Source organism: Temnothorax longispinosus, chromosome 4 (assembly GCF_030848805.1).
Source record: "Temnothorax longispinosus isolate EJ_2023e chromosome 4, Tlon_JGU_v1, whole genome shotgun sequence".
Taxonomy (NCBI): Eukaryota; Metazoa; Arthropoda; class Insecta; order Hymenoptera; family Formicidae; genus Temnothorax; species Temnothorax longispinosus.
The window spans coordinates 19,993,940-20,014,751 of NC_092361.1; the positions used below are offsets into that span (position 1 = coordinate 19,993,940).

Here is a 20,812-nt window from a genome sequence, read left to right on the forward strand (position 1 = left end):
TCATCGGACGTCTTCAATTTTGTGACACAACTCTCTCGAATATTGATACCACGAACTTCGACATCGTGTATTTTTATTCCTGAACTATATTCAAGTGTTTAGCGATTAGTTATGTTTCACTTGTAAAAAGAGAAACAAAAAGTATAAAAGATACGTAGTATATATAGAATAGAAGTGTCATAAAACATTTCATTCTCATTTCGGTTTCTATGGACGCGTTGACACGCGACAAATGACGAACACGCGACAAAAGGACACGTTTGATTGGTAAAGATAAAAACACATGGAAATCAAGTGTTAATTATAGGTACTTTAGTAAATAAAATAAAACGAGAGTGTAATAAATATCATCAGTATAATAAAAGCCCGTCTCGTTCTCTATGAGATCTCTAGCAAATTCGCCAGCTGCACTGTTTGAAGAAGTATCTAACTTCGTCGCTAATATGCATGTCGTAGTTTACTCGAGGAGACACATTTCCTCTTTCGAAGCCATTCATCTGTCGCCAAGACACGCCAACGCGTGCTCTGCACGACCGCGACGCAGGCACGGAGACGAACTCGCAGAAATTCGGTGATGACATTCGCGATACATACGGCAAAACGCGCGGACGGGAGAGGAGCGTCGAGACGTCGGGGAGGAGAAAAGAGGAATCCTCCCGCGACCGGCCTCGAAATATCTTCAAAGACGAGCAAGCGGCAATTTATATACGCGTGTCGCCCGGCTCATTAAACGCAGCCAATCAAAGCCGAAGTTAATAGCGTCCGCGGCGCGTACGGCGTGTCCCGATGGGATGGGACGCGCGATGCGCGAAATCCGCCGTAATCTCGGCATCGGAATCGGCATCGCGGGCACAAGTCGGCCACTGTAGCCGCCCCGTGCACCAGCCTGACCGCCGAATGCGGTCCGAGCGTCGTCGGATCGGCGGTGCCTTTCAAGCCACAATCGACCCCTTGTATCGACAGTGCGGCCGCCTCCACCCCGGCGGCCCTTCCGCCGTTAGAGCGGTCCTTCTGCTGGGATTTCGCTTTTCGTCTTAGCCGCTCCCTCGGATGTATATCGCCTCATCGCACGCGCGCGTCTTCAACCGCGTCTCTTATGTGCCGGATTATAGCTTGCCGCTGCACCATCCGCGCCTTCGGTGGTCCTTCCTTTCGTTTCTCCGTTAATGTGCGCAATCTAGTATATCAATATATATTCTTCGGTAATTAAAAATTATGTGATAAATAGTACAATATTTATATAGTACGAAATTGACATGCTTCTATTCACTAAAAGTATTGTAATGGTGAATACACCAAAGTAATAACTTTCCTATGTCCGCTTTGCCTTGTTCTTTTAATCAGATTAATTCAGTACCGAAAAATTATGATCAATACGTGTCGAATTTTGAAGCGTAAACGTTTAAAGTCATATGTATAAATCTCTGTTTATTAGTCTTCTATTTATTTCTTCATTTGATGATGCTGTGTAATACAGAATTTTTTCGGCAAACTTATAGCGAGCGCGAATCCTATCGAGACGAAACTTCGTCCAGGTCGGAGACCGTAACGGAGACTCGAGGGATCTTAAGTATTTACGTCATAATAGACACATCACTTTTGATCTACGGCGTAACTCGCGATACGGTCCAACGTGTCGGTCGTAAAAACCTCGAAGAAGAAGAAGAAGAAAGAGAAGAGCGGGAGAGCGGGAAGAAACAAGAAGAAAGGGGAGGTCCTCTCCTTTACGGCGAGAGAAAGAACGCGTGAGCGTCGATATATAGGCGCGCTCATATATAAGATGTAGCTGGTGTATGAAAAATAACAGCCGTTGTGCCTCGCCCTCCCTATATCGGGCGTTAATGCCTCCACGGTGGATTGATGTTCCGCCTTTATGGGTTATTTATTTAATACTGACAAATTTCACCCGGTGCCCCCCCGCCCCCTCCCTCCCTTCTGCCACCGGTGGCCCCGCCGACCATCGCCGGCCGCTACTTTTATGGCGCTTTTGATGGCGCTGGAGAACGAAAACGGTACTCGGTACCAATGATTCGACAGATAATCTCGATACGAATACGAGCGATAGGAATGCGCGCCTTGAAACTTCTGTGAATCGATGAAAGGCATTGTTCTGCCTTTGTTTCTATCCTTTCAAAATCGTATAATGTTTACTGTTTCTAATGTCATTGTGAGAGAAAATAAATAACAAAAAAGATGTAAGATCCACTGTAAGTGTATGAACACCCTATTCTCGACTATAACTTTTAACAATTTTTTAACGAGATACAAACAGCTAAATGTAATATCACAAGGTGAAAAGGATTGCACACTTTTATTTTCTTTTTTCTTAAGTCAGGCTTAATTTCACAAAAAAATTAGAAATTCCGTCTTCGTGTACGGAAATGCAATCAACGGTCTCCGATACGATTGATCGGTCGGTATCGATAAGTTTTATTACATATCCGCGTGTGTATGTGCCCGGGGCGCGTGTGTGTCGATGCATGTCTCGTGGCAGCTGCCAGACTCGAGCGGCGGCGCATAAGGAAGAATGATGATGATGACGACCACGACGATGGTCGCATGCAAGTCGAAGAGGGGAAAGGCTATACCGCGCGTGTTTCAAATCAACTCAAATAATAATGACGAGTTATAAATGCCACTAGACGGCTAACCAGCCCAGACTGATCCCGGGTTAAGATACGTCTCCGCATCCACGACGCATCTCTCCTGATGCGAAGTCATGTATCCACGATTTAACGTAACGTCGCGTATACCGGCGGCTGCGCTCTCCGCATCAAGGTCACGCTAATCGCGAGGGGAAATACGTTGTCGTAATGCATTATCGATAACGGAACAAGCCTGATAGCATAGATTATACGCGAGATATAAATATTAATTTTTTTCCCTTTCTTCACGCGCGGCGTGGTGACCGAGGCGTGTCGACCTCGATGACTCGTGTGTACAACACGTGTGCGACTCATCGGGGTTAATGGACATTGCGCATGTAAAAATAATAAATTCGGGATACGCTGTAAAATCGCGCGCGCATTTGATCGAGAAAGGAAAATTCAAAATAGACGCGGTATAGCATTATTAAAGCGAATCGCCGGTTGTAGTCAGTCTGGTAATTAGATGCAGCGAGGTAGCGAGTGAGTTATGGCTTGGTAATTGCAGGGCAGACGCGCAGCGTTACCGCAAATGGTAACGATTGTCTATGTATCTTCGTGATAATCGTGATCAAAGAAACAGGTAAAATTTCTCATAAATATCGCCCCGGCTCTATACGTACCTACATATGTTACCACGCGGATCACGCGCGCATGCATTCCCGATGCGACGAGTGCGAATTAATTACATATTACATCGTAAAACGTAAAACTGCACGAGAGCGCTTTCTGCGCTACCTGCCGTCAAAAGTTGCTCTCGCCACAGCAGTGAGCGGATAATATTCGCATTACCGTCACTTTCTGCGTTAATAACGGTCGACTTGCGGACCAATTAAGATACATCGCCGAGCGCATGATCGAAGGGGTCTTTAGTGACAGTTGGCGTCATTAAGGCGACGATGCCCCGGCCATGCGAGGGCCCCGTATTCGTTTTTAAACAATTTCATAGCACGAGAAGCGATCCCTATCGCCGCGTATCATCTCTGTGAGATCATCGGTGACCATCGTTGTAAACGCGCGTCATTTCCGCTCGAAGCCACGGCTGGATTATTGCGATCGTCAAACATCTGTCTGTATGAGCTAATGCGATCGTGCCTCAATCGATTTCGATCGAAACTTGTGTGAATGCAGACAGTTGCACGAACGTTTTTACGAATATTTGTTTCAAATAGTATGACAAAATACTTGGTACTAATATTGCACTAAATACTTAAAGCCTTACTTTTAATACGTATTTTTAATGAAAACTGTACTTAAACTACAATAATCTTAATGAAAGAAAATTGGTAAATTATAATCAATATTCTTATATTGATTATTTAATTGTTTTTCATTTTATGACTAATTTTCCATTTTTTTAATTAATTGAGCGTTATGTAATTTTGCCTTTCCCTATTCTATTTAATTAATTTCTTTACTGTTCTAATTACATTTAAAAATCAATCTGGAAATATTAAAATCGTTCTATTACATAATCTCCGTAATGTATTTATTATCTTCTAATAAATCCTGTCAAAGCTCATATATGATACTTCATTTCCTCGCGACTAGGAGCCGAAAAATCCATCACAAGCTCCATACAAGAGAAGATGGTTGAATTCACGTCTCCAGACATCAGTTTCTCAAGCGGCTTCGGCCGTTTCGCCTCGAAGATATTAGATTTATCCATTTGTTTGCCGAAAGTCTCATAAATATAAGCTCCCTTTGACGGCATCCCACGGGTCTTATCCGCCGTCGTGATCTCATGGGTGGGCGGATAGATGAGCGCGCGGGGTGCGATGGTATATGACAGAGGGGTGGGATCGATTCGGTATAGTTCGCCTTCGTACCGGCATCAGTATTCCCAATTAACGAGATCCTTTCATCGGCCATGGAGATAGAACGCGAGGGGGGAAGAGGTTACATTTATAAATATGATGATCGTAAAAGGAGGCATTACCATCGATGAAACGAGGCAGATTTTCTGACGCTTCCTGGAGAAACGAGAGAGAGAGAGCGAGAAAGAGAGAGAGAGAGAGAGAGAGAGAGAGAGAGAGAGAGAGAGAGAGAGAGAGAGAAAGATAGAGGAACGCAGTTATTGCACGGAGAAAGGGACGAAATTGATGGCGACGCAACGGGACGGGTATGGGAGATCTTACGGATCGTGTCGGGCGTAATCTAAAGGGAATAATTAATGCCCGCTTCATTGGCGTAAGCTTTCGCCAATCGCGAAATTTCCAAGTTAATCCTTATGTTAATTAAGAATGCTTCTCGCATCTATTATGCACTATGGATTATTATAGACGGATCTATTTTTTGACATATAATTTTGTATAATTAAAATATTTCTTGAATTTCTTCTAATTTATATTTAATGGAAATAAATTAAAATTCTACTTATATAAATTTTACACTTTGCATTATAGTGCCTGCTAAGGGAACGTAACTCATTGAATGTACTTCTCACAATTGCTTATAAATAATTGTTTAATTAATCTCGCGGTACAGGCAGTTGGTTCTAACTTTTGACGGTGTTTGTATAACAACGAATTTCAATGCACGGAACGTCGAGTTAGACGCAGGCAGCTGCACGAAGGCTTATAGGGGCGTCGCTGGAGCTGATCAAAGACGATGAAGCTTCGGGGAGGAAAATTGGTAAAGAGGGACTCTATATACGCGCTACAAGCGTATCCGTCGAACGGTTTTACGCGAGACGTGGGAGAACGGGAAGGAGGGGTGACAGCATCAGAACTAATACTCTGTTATATCAGGAGTTAGAGGTGTTAGCGAATTATGTCGTTTACCGGATGTAGTTGGAGGAGAAGGAGAAGGAGGCGAATGGCGCATGCCAAAGAGGTGAGAAAATAAATTCTTCTCCCATTATTTATCGTCTTTTCCACGATCAACGAATAATTAATTAACAATGAACTATTCTCTACTATTTTATGAAATTTAAAAGTCTAAATTTTTTTATACTTGAGCTTATCGTAAACTATTGACGCTGGTTTACAATCCGTTACTGTGAGTCGCGTCTATATATATTTCTAGATCTTCGGAAGAATACGCATGGAGAAAATAGAATTGATGCTTCTCAGTCGCATTTTCTCTTAATATATATTAAGTGTTGCGCGAATCGAGAGCCGAGAAAAATTGTCGCCAGTAGCGTGAAATGGCCTCTGCCAACCTGCGGTCCACGATCTGTCCACAAATCATCGACGGGCATCCGCCAAACTGTAATCAGTGTTCATTAGCCTGGCCAAGCCGCGATTCTACGGGGTTTCTCCCGTGGGGAGATCTTTTCAATAACTCTTGGTCGGTGGTAATTGGTGGCGGGCGATATCTCTCGTAGCTCCACTCCTCGTCTTTTCTTGCTCGGGGTCCTCCACAATGTCGTATATAACAATATCCCCGGCTGTCCCGACCTGACCGCTATAGATAGAGAAACATTAAGTGTCCAGGACACGCACTCACACAGACGATGTGCTCACACACATCGTGGAAGACAACAAGTAACCGACGTGGATATGTCCTGTGACGCACATTGACAACGACCGACCACGACAACGTTCGAGAGAGAAGGATGGAATTCGTGTTGGCTACCAATACCCACCCTTCTTCCATTTCATGTCTTATAGATACCTCTCGACCAGTCGTTCTCATTTTCTTCCACCAAAATAATCTCATGAAAAAATCACGACTGGATAAAATCACGATTAATTTACATATTTAAATGAAGCTTATCAACGTATCTCTTGCAGCAAGGCTTTTTCTATGTATAATATAAACATTTTCATAAATTTAAATATTGTTTGTGCTTGTGTCTGTTTTCCATCATGATATACTTTTATCTATATAATTGAAGATCAATCCAGATTCAAGTAGATTTATTTGTAAAATAATAATATTTAAAGACAATGCACAGAGATGGCACATATTTGAGAGCCGCTGGTAGGAAAGCGACGGATCGGAAGGGGGTAGCTCAGTCGGGGGGGATTGAACAGACGCACATTGGGTCATAAACGTTTATATTGCGCTCAGTGCGCCAGTAATGCCGATATTGGCAAGTTATTGGTCCCCTCCTTAAATGTGCGACCACCTCCGGGTATCAGTAAGGTCGCCGCAAACGTAGCGTATTTTCGCTAATCCGGGAAAGAGTATCGCCCGGTATAGAGCGCAGAAAGTTTAATTGGAAATATCGGGGAAACCGAAAGTGCCGGAGGATAGTGTCGGTAGCGGGTGTCCTGAACTGGCGTATTAAACGAGGGTACTCCCATTGTAACAGCAGTCATATCCGCATTATCGAAACACCTTTTTGCACGTTTCACGTAAAAAATATTAGAGTACATAATAACTTCTGTACTGTTTTCAATAGAAGCTTTTTATTCGGATATTTTCGGAAAAATATGAACAACATATTTTAAAATATTCAAATTGTATAATAATATATATTTCATACTCTAATTAAATTATTCTTGAAGTGTTTAATTGTTTTAAAAATAACATACTTTTGAGAATACACATCGTCCTCCTTATGTCCATACCATGAATGTGCGATTCGATAAATTTTGGAAATTAACAACTAAATGTAAAATGTAATCAGATAACCTATATTCATCATGAATACTTGCATCATGAATTGCTATATTACGTACACATTCATCATCGTTTTGGCATTCAGTTAAGAACAAAAAAAAGCATTCATCCCACTTCTTTACCCAAAAAATGAAAATTTACACATTCATGGTTTTAACATAAGAAGGGCGATATTATTTAAATCAAATTATTGTTTTATTTTTCATTTCTCTTTCTCTTTCTCTCTTCTTTTTATAAAAAATGAAAATTTATAAAATCGCAGAGCTTCTCTCTTAGAGAATATCCAGGAAGGAATTTTCTTTCCGAGGCGATACTTGCTAGACCCAATCAACTGATATCGCGGGCTTAAGCCTCCCAAGAGTAGCAACTCCTGATACGGCGGTAGTTCGACGATGGTTAGGCGGCTTGATCACGAGTTAGTGGTTCGAGATGGCAGCGCGGCCAGGATAGACCGTGGAAGGAAGAGAACGGCCAAGCCAACTTTATGTCGGGACGTAAGCCGGTTATAGGCACTGCCGATGTTATTTGATGGCCAAATGCACTCCACCAGCACGGGGTGACCTCAGCCTCACCCGCCTTCTAGCCGATCTCTATCGTCCAGCTAGTATTTTCCAGGCCACCTCCATTCTGATCCCCTCTATCAACGTGTTAGGTGAAGAAAAATTCAGTACATCACGTTTTGTAGAAACACGGGATATTGTACATCCCTGGGAGCTTGCGTTAAGTCTCAGAATTAATGTTCAAAAGCCTCTATACCTCTGCAGATGTATCACTCATGTAGAAATCGTAATATTTATATCTATATCGCGCAAATATACGCCCTATAAAACATATTAATCGTCAGATTTAGTGAGTAACTGAGACGAATCTTTCTCTCTCTTTTTCTTCTTTTTTCAAGTTTATCATTGAGAAACGACCGAGGAAATAGCAAGCCTTTCACGCGCGAATATTAAAGAGCCATCGATAGTCAAGCATCACGGAAAGGTATAAGAAACGACGCCAGCAGCAATGGAAGGGCAGACAAAGGGAGGCAGAGAAAAGAGAGATCCACCGCCTCCACCTGCCTCTTCTCTCCGGCCTGACTCGCGCTCGGGCGAGCATAAAACGCGCCGCGCGCATTTCCCACCCCCGCGCATTAATACCTAACCGCGCCCGCAAAACTTAATGAATTCTTTAGCGAGATCAAAAAGAACTCCGGTCGGCCGATACGACGAGCGGCAGGAACGGTTTTTTACTTTTTTTTCTTTTTAAAGCGCGGGGAGCGAAATTGAACGGCGATATTCCCGGTACGGTTTAACGACGATGTACACCTCCGGGCCTCCCTTACTACATCCCCTATGTTCTCCGTTTCTCTTAACGAGGCACGTTCTACCAAACTCTGCAGCTCTTTCGCATTTGTCGCGCGAGACGTTAGTGCGCTATATTTCATTGATTTTTGAGTTGAAAATCGTGCATCAATTAATATTAAAAAATTCATATCATTACATATTTTGAGAGTACTGAAACAACAATATATTAATACATTTGGAAAATGTATTAATTACCGCCGATGATTGTACAAATAAAATGACCGCTATCTTTCTTCAATTTAGAATTAGTAATAATAAGATTTTTTTATTGATACTAAAAGTATAGAATTGTTTAACGTTTAACGTTTAAAGACAAGTTAACTATAATCGGGAAAATTTTGAAGTTAATGTGATATATCATTTACTACATCTTTTTTCCACGCATTAATCCACGGACGGAATTCTCGACAGCATGTGACGCTGAAATTTTTCAGCGAAATTTGTAGCTAGGAATCCAGAAGGACAATTCATTACTGAAGGTCTACAAGATTTAATAAGACAGTGATATGCCAAGATAGCCGCCGCGTGAAGTGAGAAAAGAGGAAGTGAAAGAGACAGACAGCCACATGCCTTCGGTAAGCTCGCGCTATTCAAGAGAGAACAGCCACCACCTTGGTGCCGGCTGAATTGCTCGCGACTGCATGTCTTAGGGTGATTGGGAGTTATGACTCCTAAACCGTACTCCTGGGCGTCGGAAGGACTTGACACAGGTCAGATACCGCCTCGTAAAATGTTATGAGAATTAATGTCATCCCCCCTTCTCCCCTCCATCCCACCACGCCACCCATCTCCGCGTGTCACCCCCTTCGTCACCCCTCGCTATCCGAGCATTTCCTCCGACACCAACATCACCGGCGCGATGTCCTTTCGGTATAGCCAATTTCGTCGTTACGGTGACCACAACTTTTGTGGCTAATGGAAAAGTCGATACCCGATTGCTCGGCACCAACCATTAAGACGCGAACGGCCAATCGCGTGCATTAAGATTCGCCTGGCTGCCTTATACGATCACCGATCAATCGTGAGATTGCCACACTTGGTAATTTGTGTGACGTTTATACGTTTTCGTAATTTTATATGCGTATATATGATTCTAAGTTATAGTCAGTACTTGAAACGTTAATAATATATTAATCTCATAAATTTTTTCCTCACGTTATTTGTATCACAAAGAATTTATCTTTTCACTTAATGTTTAGACATCTTTCTATAACTTTTATTATTTTTTATATTTTTTCAGCAATCATTTGCTTCTTTAATAGAATCATGCAATAAATACATTCCTTCTTTCATATAATCAAACGATGTACAATATCTCAAAGTAATTATAAATTATTTCTATGCAATTATGCAATTATAATTAAGTAAAACTTGTATTATCATAAAACACTATATTTTTAGAAGTTAATTGAAATCCATTAACATTTCGATGGATACGCATATGTTGGGATACGGGATTGTTGGCTACGGTTAAAGATACCATTTTTCGAGTAATTATCGAGATCAAATTTAATTAACTTGGTGTATCGTCATGATGCGGCCGGTGTTACGACAAACAAAATTCCCGTATTTCTCTTCTCTCCAATTTCTCCCATACGTGAACATTCGAGCACAGTTGAACGAATGTTTCGTAGCCACACATCAATGTCGACAGGTGAACCACGGCACTAATTATCATCTCCTTTTTTCTTTCTTTTTCAATCGAAATCTGTCACAGCGGACGCTATGCGTGACGATGCACTCATGCGATGCACTTTTCGTTTTATATCAACACACTGCATTCCGCATCGAATTATAACCAGAACCTTTTAAAATGATGTACTTCCTGGATTTAACAAGCTACGCTACACGGGCAAAGTGTATGTATGTGTGCGTATGTATATTTTCATCGAAAACTTTATTAATTATTAATTTAATCAAAAGAATGACTATGAGAAATTATGCAATATTAATCACGAATATTATTTTCTTTCGTTTATCCAGTTATACTACATTTAAATAAACAAAAAGAACCATGAGAAAATAAGGGGAATTTGAATTTTGTTTCAATTTTGCTTTATGAAATAAATATTTTTATTAATTAAATCATTTGCTGATCAGTTATATCTTTTCAAACAATAAGATTTGAATGCTCTAGTTAATAGGAAAAATAAATCAATGAAATAATCTGTTTTCTACTTGTTGTGCTAGATTTATCCTAAAATATCTAACATTTTTATTGGTCAAAAGTAATTTTTGTCACAAGTTAATAATAATAGCAATATACCGCATCTATAAAGAAACGTGCAGTCAAAGTTATTCCTGCAAGATCGAAAAGCAAAGCGTCTATATCTAACAATACGCGACGACGAGTTCGCATAGACGAGCACTCATCGTAACGTGGCCTCATAAAGACGCTATACATCGGCAATCGCTGGATGAGTGGTTTCTTCCGGTCGCCCACCAGCGTTCCATGGCGTGTGTATATTAGCCGGCGGTGTTGCGACCGTCAGTTTAGACGATGATTTAGTGGAGGCATTGATTGGGTCGATCAGAGGCCATATCATCTCATTTAAAGCCTTCCATCATCGGTGTCACTATTTATAGAGCGACCTATCGCGCGTTCGTCCGCCTCGGCGACGATGATCGAATCAATTTTCGCCGCGTTCCTTTCGCGAGATATCCCGCGCGCGCGTGTCTACATCCGTGTAGATGCTGGCCGCAACAACGATTGAAAGATTGCACGGAAGTCTTCGTAGCGAGAGACCTCCGTTCTTTCAATATCGCCTACGCCATTCATACGCGCCCGAGTCCCCGTCATTAATCGACGGACGCAGACGGTCGAAACAAACATGTTGTTCAGTGGTGCGGAACCGTATGCTCATGTTTTTCGAGTAGAATTAATTTTAGACGAAATAATGAGAGAGGTCAAAAACTGTCTGGTCGCTCATTTATAGAGCAAGATGCGACTGGACGTGTGCAGTACCTCTGTAACAAACACGTCTGCATCGCCAATAAAAATAACAATTCGAAAAACGGCAAATTACATTTTTTCTCCCTCTTCTTTTTATGATTTGAAGAGCGGTGCTGCAACACGGGCATGGGAAAAGGATACGTTAGATATTTTAAAATGAATCGACTAAAAAGGCATAGTATAAAATTTATAAAAATGTATGTAATAATAGTTCTTCTGTGGATAAAGAATCCATTCCCCGTGTCTGCCTCATTCCTCTTTATAAAAGAAGACTATGTATCCTGAAACGTCAGAATTCACAAAAACGGGAACTGTTGCGGGAATGACGCGTATTCTGTGTCCGCGATTTCCGAGTTACGTAAAATTCATACGAAGAAGAGACCAGCGGCAGATGATATGATTTGTTGCGCGAGAAACGCAGTGTAAAAGACCGCTACGCATGTAATTACGAAAAACATAAATTCTTACCGTACGCTTCGTATCATAATTAAAACGAATGTTTGAAATGTAACACTGCGGTATCATTGAATTATCCATCCTCTGCCGTATCCAAGGGCTCTTATGCTAATTTAATTCTTCTCTGGAAACCAGATTCGGGAAACATTCGGGAAAAGCGTGCTTGTTAATAATACGCACGATGAAGCAATTATATATTCCATATGACTAAAAGAAAATTTTTATATGTTTAGGAGCGGTAAGCGCATCTTTTTATATGAAAAATACGTAAACAAGCGAAAAGAGTAAAATTATTAAAATGGAAAATGTATAATCATTTATCTTCTTAGATTAAAAAATTACATTAATAATAAATAATATTATATGTAAAATACTTATATTGTTGTAGAATAAATATGTAAATAAATAATATTTATAATTATAATAAACATATACGTAAATACATTAAGCTAAATGCCTGGATACAAAATATATCAATCGGTCCTCTGATTGTAAGACAAATAACTCTCTCCACACCAATTAATTTGAATGTTTTGTGAGATATCGATGGCGAAACCCCACAAAATCGGCGGCGAGGAGAAAAAGTTCAAACGACTAATGCGGGACGATGTGGTTGGGCGTGGAAAAGGAAAGAATATCGCAGAAAGAGAGAAAGAGGGGGGGAGAGCGAGCAATTTAATTAGTATAATAACAAAGCAGTCGAGAGGCTATCGGTATCGGGGACGCAATACTTTTCCATCGAACGGTCATACAGGGAGAAAGAGGAGGTATCCAAGTTGTCTCTCTCCTTCTGTTCCTCGGCATCCTTCTCTTTCACTTTAACGGCATCTCTCGCCAGCTTCGATGTTTTTGAATTAGCGTGGCAATGATTTTTCACAGCGAGACAAAGCGTTCCTCGGCCGTCGATCCACACTTTAATCAATATACGCGTTTCTGGTGCGCGCACCGCGAGAGCTTCCCCTATTGTGCCCCCTCGGCTTTGGTCTCGATAAAAATTAATATTAGGACCCGTGTTTCTTCGCACAGAAAATATGCCGCGCACCCTTCGTGTAATAGGAGGCATTGTTTCTATATTGGCTTTCACATATCAGTCTCGGATCAACCGGTCTGCAATATCGTCGCCCATTGACGAGGTAGGATTCGATTCAATTCTTTGATGTTGATTTAGTTAATTGTTTACGTGCGAAAAAGTCGCGTAATTTGTGCTGTGTTTTTTAGCTCATGTATAGGTTGCGGAATACATCTGCGTATAAACGTATCGCAAGTGACAGAAATATTATTTCACAGTGATTTCATTTAGTATCGTAAAAATAATTACGTTGTAAAAGGAAATAGTTTGTAACATTGATTACGGAAAAAGCATTAACCGACAAATATATGTAAATAATCGTTAAAAAAGGAGGCAAGTTAATTAGAAAAGATAGAAAATAATCGCTTATATAGAAGAAAACTCATTATCCATAAACATTATCACGTTTATATTTGGTAGAGACCAAAATGATTCTCATGAAAAGACGAGGGATTATCGCGGAGACATTCATTCGATAAAGCAGACATTGCCTCACCGATACGCCGTTTATTCTTGTCGCTCGTGAAAAGCGCAATCGCGATTTCGATTAATCTCCGAACCGGTTGTAAGGGCCGACACGAGATTGTCTTCCCTTGTAAGGGGGAGGCGGTAAGGGACTCGATATTCCGGCCTCGTCGCTCAGGTTTCCCGGCGCGGAATTATTTCCGAGGGGTAGCGGCGAGAATTAAGGCTTCTTGCGGCATAAAAAATCTGTGTAATCAATTATCGAACCTTTTACCCCATATTTCACGGCCAATGAGTCGCCACCCCCGCCGGCGCCTTTAAGCAGGCGAGAGACTTACCGACCCTCTCCCTCGGCACTTTTTAGCTGCGATCCTTGGTCCTTCCTTCTCGCGGCCTCACCCTTATCTTCCTTCCGCTCCTCCGTTTCGGCTCTTCGGCAAGGAGAGGAATAGCCGAGTCTTTGTTTGAGATATCAAATATTTATTTTCTTAAATAACGCAAGAAGCCCGGTAGGGCGGATCGCCAGCGTTTTTTGCCTTAATAAATTATCAGCGATTATTGGCCGCGTTTGCCTAAGCGAGGCGATTTCTTTTTTTTTTTACTTTCTCCACGAGAGATTTTATACCCCCTTGGTGATGTCTTGCGGTTAAGTCAGCCGGAATCAATCTGTCTGTTTGTGAGACAAATACGTTGGAAATTCTGTATCGATAAATAATACAATTTAACGATTCGCAAAAAAAATAAAAATATAAGGAATTTTAGTCGATAGTTATAATAGGTATGTATTAGGCTGGAACATAATACGAAGGTATAGGTAATAAGAATAGGGAATAGCAACAGAATATCGATTTTCAACCAATCGGAAGCCGTGTATATCAATGCATTCTGTTCTTATTCCCTGTTCCTATTGTCTGTACCTTTGTATCGTGTTCCCGACTTTAGACATATCATGGTTGAAACAAAATACACTAGATACTTTTGAAAAAAAAAAGGGAACCGTTTCATACAGAACAAGGTAATTTGAATTCGCTAAAAACGCAAAGAATTAATTTTACGGACGAGTACACTATTTTTTAATTATCATACGGCAACACTCGTGGGAAATTACCGTACGAACGGAATGTAGATATTTTTTAAGCCATTTGGAGAAATTTCCAAATCCATCAGTTAACATCTCGTCCGCTAATTATTCACGAGGCAGCCGTATGTTGCTTGGCCGCTCGAAAAAGCCTCATCGAAGTGCAAAGGGGTACGCGTAAAGGATAACGGCGAGAATGAGGAAGGATACGCCCTTTGACATGACATTATGTAATATTAATGTAAACGGGCGAAACTCAAGCGCGTCATGATATGCCGACGCGAGTAAAATAAACAACAAAGAAATTCGAGCCTAAAGGTTGTAGTAGAATGGCAATAAAATATCTAATTTATTTTTTTTATTAAATTAATATTAAAGAGTAAAATTAATTTGTATTATAATATCTATTGAAAAAGAGTGATTAATAATTTTTAGTCGTTATAATGTTTTTAAGATGTTCTTTTAAGATCAAGATTTGAGAGCGCAATGTATCTCGATTGAAATATCTGATCAGAATTGACTCACCGACAAAGTCGTAAGGATACCGTGGCCTTCTTGTTCGTCAGCGACTTGATCTCCCAGATATTTCGCTTTCCATTCGGCGATGCAAAGTAAGTAGGAAAACAAACGTTATGACCCTAACTGAGGAGAGAGTAGCAGCAGCGGCGCGCGTGCATAACACGTGTGCGCACACGCGTGCGGTCTGGGAAAACGAGCATCGAAGTGCCAGACGAAAACCGTGAAAAACTCAGTGCTGCGTACATAGAACGCCTTGTGTTTCGTTGCGAGCAGATTTTTCGACCCGAGGGGGTTGGAGAAAGGTCGGTCGCGAGAGACGACAACGTAGACGATGTCGACAACGGCGACGGCGACGATAGCGAGGACGATAGAGGGGCTAAAAGGCACTTCTAATGGCATTGTGCGCGTTCAAACAAACACGTGAAATGCTTAGCTGTTTTTAAAATTGCGGGGAAATCTCTACCCTTACGCGTTTTTACCCATTTTCCACTTCTTGTCGTCCCACCTGTCTTCCAGCTAGGTGCACATCGTATGTACAAAATATTTTAACACATCATTAATGTTAGATCGTGTGATATACGTTATAACAACGATTAATTAAATCGATCGAATGCATCAATTACAGACTTGAAAATTTAATGATATATTTATGATTTTAACATACGAAAACAGATATTTCAAAATGTAATCTCAAACGAATCTAAAAATTCTTTAAAAATATTGAAAAAAATGGTTAATAATAGTAAAACAAAAAATTCTACTTTATTAAAATTTTTATGATTGAAAGGCCATCAAAATAAATACAAAAGTCGCGTGCAGCGTCTCGTCTTTTGCATCGATTTCTGTACACAAAGCATCAGCCATACAGTCTTTTCATTAATGCCTGAATGAATAAATGCCACTGTGCCCCTCCCCTGAATTCTTAATGCAGCAAGCTCGCTGAAAGTACTCCCGGGCCTTCAAAATATCTTTAAGAAGTTTAAAGTCTTCCCTCGATAGCATGTAAATATTGCATGTAAAGCGCGACATCAAAGAGATTCTTCTACGGTATAATGCTTTAAATTTCGGCACAAGGAGAGATTAAACAACAACCTGAGGAGATAAACAATCTTAAAATGTCTATCAAGAAAATGTGTTTGACTTCTATATTTAAGGATTAATCCTCTATTAAGAGATTTCATATCGATTAAAAGCATTTATTGCAATTTTAAGGCAAGAGAAAATATCTAAAATATATCAAGAAAATTTAATACATACTTTATTTGGAGTTAAAAATAGATAAATATCAAAATCAAAGAAAAAAGCGTAATATATTTGCTATAAATAAAATTATTTTTAAATTTGTTCATACTGTATTTGCAATGATTAAAATTTATGTAATATTTTCAAAAAATATTGAATCAAATCTACTGAACAGTTTTTCTACTATCTGTATGGTCACTCATACATCACACAAAATCATTTTGAGTATCTGGGTAACGTTCAAATGTATCACAGTAGAGGGAAGGTAACCGGAGGACGGCGAAAAGAGGACATCGTTCATCTAGCAAGAACCGGGTTCGACGCTCGCCAAAGAGACCGCAGAATCTGTACTAGCCTCTCTGCCAGGACGTTCCTGAAAACTTTGTTACATTTTTGGTCGAGTCCGCATACGCGATACGCGTTGGACGAGTAAGTGGATCAAAGGGACACAGGAGAATTCCAGGATGACAGAAGGAAGGAGAGAGAGAATGAGAGACGCATTGAAAATTGGCGGACTCTCCTATTGCTCTATCTTTGAGTGCTTCGTCGAGCTTTCTTTCAATGTCGCAAGCGAAAAAACCTTTTCAAAGTTCTTCAGGATGCCAGGAACAAAGAGAATACGAAACGAGTGTAGCTAGCAGCGTACAGAGTGAAAAGTAGATCAGAATTGGTAGAGGAGAATTTAAGTTAAATATAGATAACTAATTGCTTGATGTTTAAATAAAAAAAAATGGAGAAAATTGTATTTTAAAAAACTGTGTAATGTTTATAGACAAAAAATTCACGCCATCTTTCTTACTATGTTTTAATAAATTTTCTTTCTTTATCCAGAATTCAAACGTTTCGTACTTAAAGAAAGTGAATTTCGTATCAAATATGTAAAAAACATACGCTATCATTTATCAGCAAAGAATTTCGATTTCTTATCTCGTTCAAATCCAAATTTTAAATATTATTAGGCGCTAAAACTTTTCTCTGTCGCTGCAAAGAATTTATAAAGTATTCTAAAAAAAAGAAATAATTAAAATTTCGTAAAAGACGGCCAGAGTTTGTGGTAATAGAGCATCAAAGTCATGGCACTGTGCAGGAAAATGCGACGATGACACGCATGTATATTTCTTACGGAAAAACGAATTGTATACTTCGTCTAGTAAGAGAGAGAAGAAAAAACAGAAAATGAGAGACAAAGATGGATCGAGAGAGAGAACAAGAATGAACAGACAGAGAGAAAGAGAGAAAACGGGAGGCCCCAACGTGAGTCGTTCGCGCTAAAACCACGTTTAAAACAAAGGGTGCCGCCGGCGAATTAAGAACGATATTTTAACGCTCGACTTAATTGCATTAAATTGCAAGTGAGAAAGAGAGTTAACAGCGAAGAGAGCTATGAAGAAAAAATGTATGAACGTGCAAAGCCAAAAGGGACGAAAAGAGTGGCGAGAGTTTCTGAAGAAAGTGAGCCTTCTGATTCTCATGATTGGATATAAGCTGAATGGGATTATACGCGAGACACATCGTATTCAGCTTATTTCCCAGTAGGTACTCCATGTTCTGAGCATATGAGAAAAACAGGAATAGTATTTTTGAATTTTCAATTAAATTAATGTGAAATGTTACAGAAATGATAACTTTTCTTTCGGTATAAGTTCGAATATATTTTTATGTAGAAAAAGATTTAATATTCTTGTCATAATTATAACATACAAAAAAGTTGACATGAATAAGAATATTGAACATTAGTGGTAACAGTAACATTATGTAATATAGTTAAGTAACTAATTGTAAGTTGTGGATAATGATTTCAAGAAATATTAGATACCATGATAATCATAATACAACATAAATAACAAATTAAATCAGTACATTAGTATATGTATAATATTTATACATATTAATCATAATACAATTTTGAAAATTATCCATTTAACTTCACAGATAATTTTTCGCGATAGATCAAGAAAATTACAAATATCTATATATAAATCTATAAATCTGAAAATCTATAAATGATGCAATAAAGAATTATCACTTAATAAGTTTACAATAATTATACAAAAGCTCGTGTTGCAAACTAATGTTTAACAAGACTATGTCTTTTTAATACGTCGTACTTTACTCGGTAACACTGGCCTTAAAAATTCTTACTTTGATTACCAGAAAGTATAAGAAACTGAAATCAGACGAGACATGTATGTATCTATATATGTATTTATATACATATATAGATACATACATGTGTAACTACATATATGTATGTATACATATATACATATATTTGTTTAACAGATATCGGAAAGAGTAAATTCTAAGTTTTACGAGTTACATCATCGGTCGTGCAAACTAAACTCTCACCCAAAGTTGAATCATGAGTTTCACAAACTTTATTCTCGGCGGAAACCAAATTCTGAGTTTTGCAGATTAGATTCTCAGTAGTGGAAACTGAACTCTCAGTCTTATAAACAACTATATTTGCCGAAGCGTTCGATGGCTCGCGATGCATTTTTTGGTGATTTTCTAGTGTGAGAATACTCTTGAAATACTTGCCGCATTTCAGGCAGTAAAGATTACATTTCTCATGGCTCTTGCGGTGCTTGTTGAGCAGATCCTTGCGCGTGAACTTCTTGTTGCACATCGTGCAGCAGAACTTGTCGGGGTTCACGTGCAGGACGTTGTGCCTCGTCAGGTTGTCCAGCCTCGTATACTTCTTGGTACAAATGTCACAGGTGAACTTGATCCTGTCGGAGTGACATCTCTGATGGTACTTGAGATACCTCTTCTCGGCGAATGTCTTTTTGCAGGCGCAGCAGACGATCTGATTGCTTTCGTTCTTTTTCACATCCATATGACTTGCCAATTCCTCACACGTCGCGAATTCCTCCTTGCAATAGAGACAGACAAATTTCTTCGTCTGTATATTTGTTTGTATCTGTTTGTTCCTCTGTATATTATTCAGAAAGTTTGGATCGGTCATGATCTTGTAGAGGAAGGAATCTTTCAGTTTGTCCTCTGGCTCGGCGGAGGTACTTGTCGCGATGTCGTCAACACGATTGGAAGTACCTTTTGTTGATAGATCCATGACCTCGTTATTGTTGTCGTCGTTAATCAATGACGATGATGTGCTGGTGGATGAAGATAAAGTCATCTCCTTGTCCGGACTAATAAACGTCATAAGTGGAATAAGAATCTTCGATGGTGATGAATATGCCTGTTAAATAAGATTCGTCTTAATACCGGAAAAATTGAGAAATTAAATATTGTTCAAAAATACGTTTACAAATTTTACATATAGAAAATTTCTTAAGTAATCTAATCGCGCAGCTACACTTTTCTGATAATTATTGAAAAATTCTAATAATTTCAAATAAAAATGAATTCTATAATATATAATAAAATAGAAAATATCACATAATTAACTACCTGGCATGAATCTTGACCATCCATTGCCTTTATAGAATCATAATCTTTTCCAATATCCGCATCACTCTCATCTGAAGAGCTTCTTGATGCAGTCGCAATCTTAATACTGTTTCGGAGCATTCTGTGTCTTGGAACTGTTTTAATTCTCATATTTATATACTGTAAAAATGGCAAATAATTATAAGATTAATTTTATATTGAATATTCATTTTCAATAAATTAGAGAATATTAGAGAATATTAAATTTCAATTTATATAAAATTATAAAATACACAGAATTGATATTAATCTAACATTTTATTTTAATGGAAAGTAAATATTTATATTAACAGTATCTAATAAATTTACATACACTTAATAAAAAATAAAAAAATTCGATAGACTTTTATTTTAAACCTGAAAAAATGTAATGGTTTTATAAGATAAACTTATACTTACATCCAGAATAAGTAAAGATGCCCAGGGTTCAGAACACAGCTTCTCGTTATTACGATTAAAAGTGCTTTAACACTTTTGACACATTATTTCACTGAATCGTATAATCTTCGCAGCACGATACATTCTATACGAAATACCGATCGCGACTGACAAGATTTATCGCTAACTCCGAATTGGTTGTCGCTCGATTGACCTCGGTACGACTTTGATGAGCCACACGACAACAAAAGCCCTAGCGGAGTCGCGGAAATGAGAATTCGAGTTTGCAAACATAGGTATAGTTTCGTATTCGCAGAAATGGATTATTATGGAGGCTACGTTCTTCAGTATTGTAAATTCTTTTGTACGGACATAGGTATTTATGATCGAGCACGTATAATATTTTAGAATCTCGGTGATATGTCTTTGACATTAATAATTGTGTTTTATCAACAATATTTAATGTGCATAGAAATCTTGCTAATACAAGACTATAAAATACTTATTGCGACAACAAACTTATTAACTTTTTATTAAAATAAAATACCTTAAATATTCTATATACATTTCTTTTACGACATTTGCACTCTCAGCATATATACAGATAAAATAAGATTAAATAATTATCCTGCA

General features: G+C 39.0%; 2 protein-coding genes across 2 annotated transcripts in view; both read right to left on the minus strand.

Annotated features, from left to right (window-relative positions):
• Nucleotides 1–20,812, minus strand: part of LOC139812236 (uncharacterized) — a 535,555-nt gene that overhangs the window by 302,376 nt on the left and 212,367 nt on the right. The window lies entirely within an intron of this gene.
• On the minus strand, nucleotides 18,047–20,354 carry LOC139812234 (uncharacterized). The gene is made up of 3 exons (XM_071776918.1): nucleotides 20,201–20,354; nucleotides 19,763–19,921; nucleotides 18,047–19,550 (listed from the first exon to the last, which is right to left on the minus strand). The coding sequence occupies exons 2-3, from the start codon at nucleotides 19,910–19,912 to the stop codon at nucleotides 18,651–18,653; spliced, it is 1,050 nt and encodes a 349-aa protein (XP_071633019.1). The 5' UTR covers nucleotides 19,913–19,921; nucleotides 20,201–20,354; the 3' UTR covers nucleotides 18,047–18,650.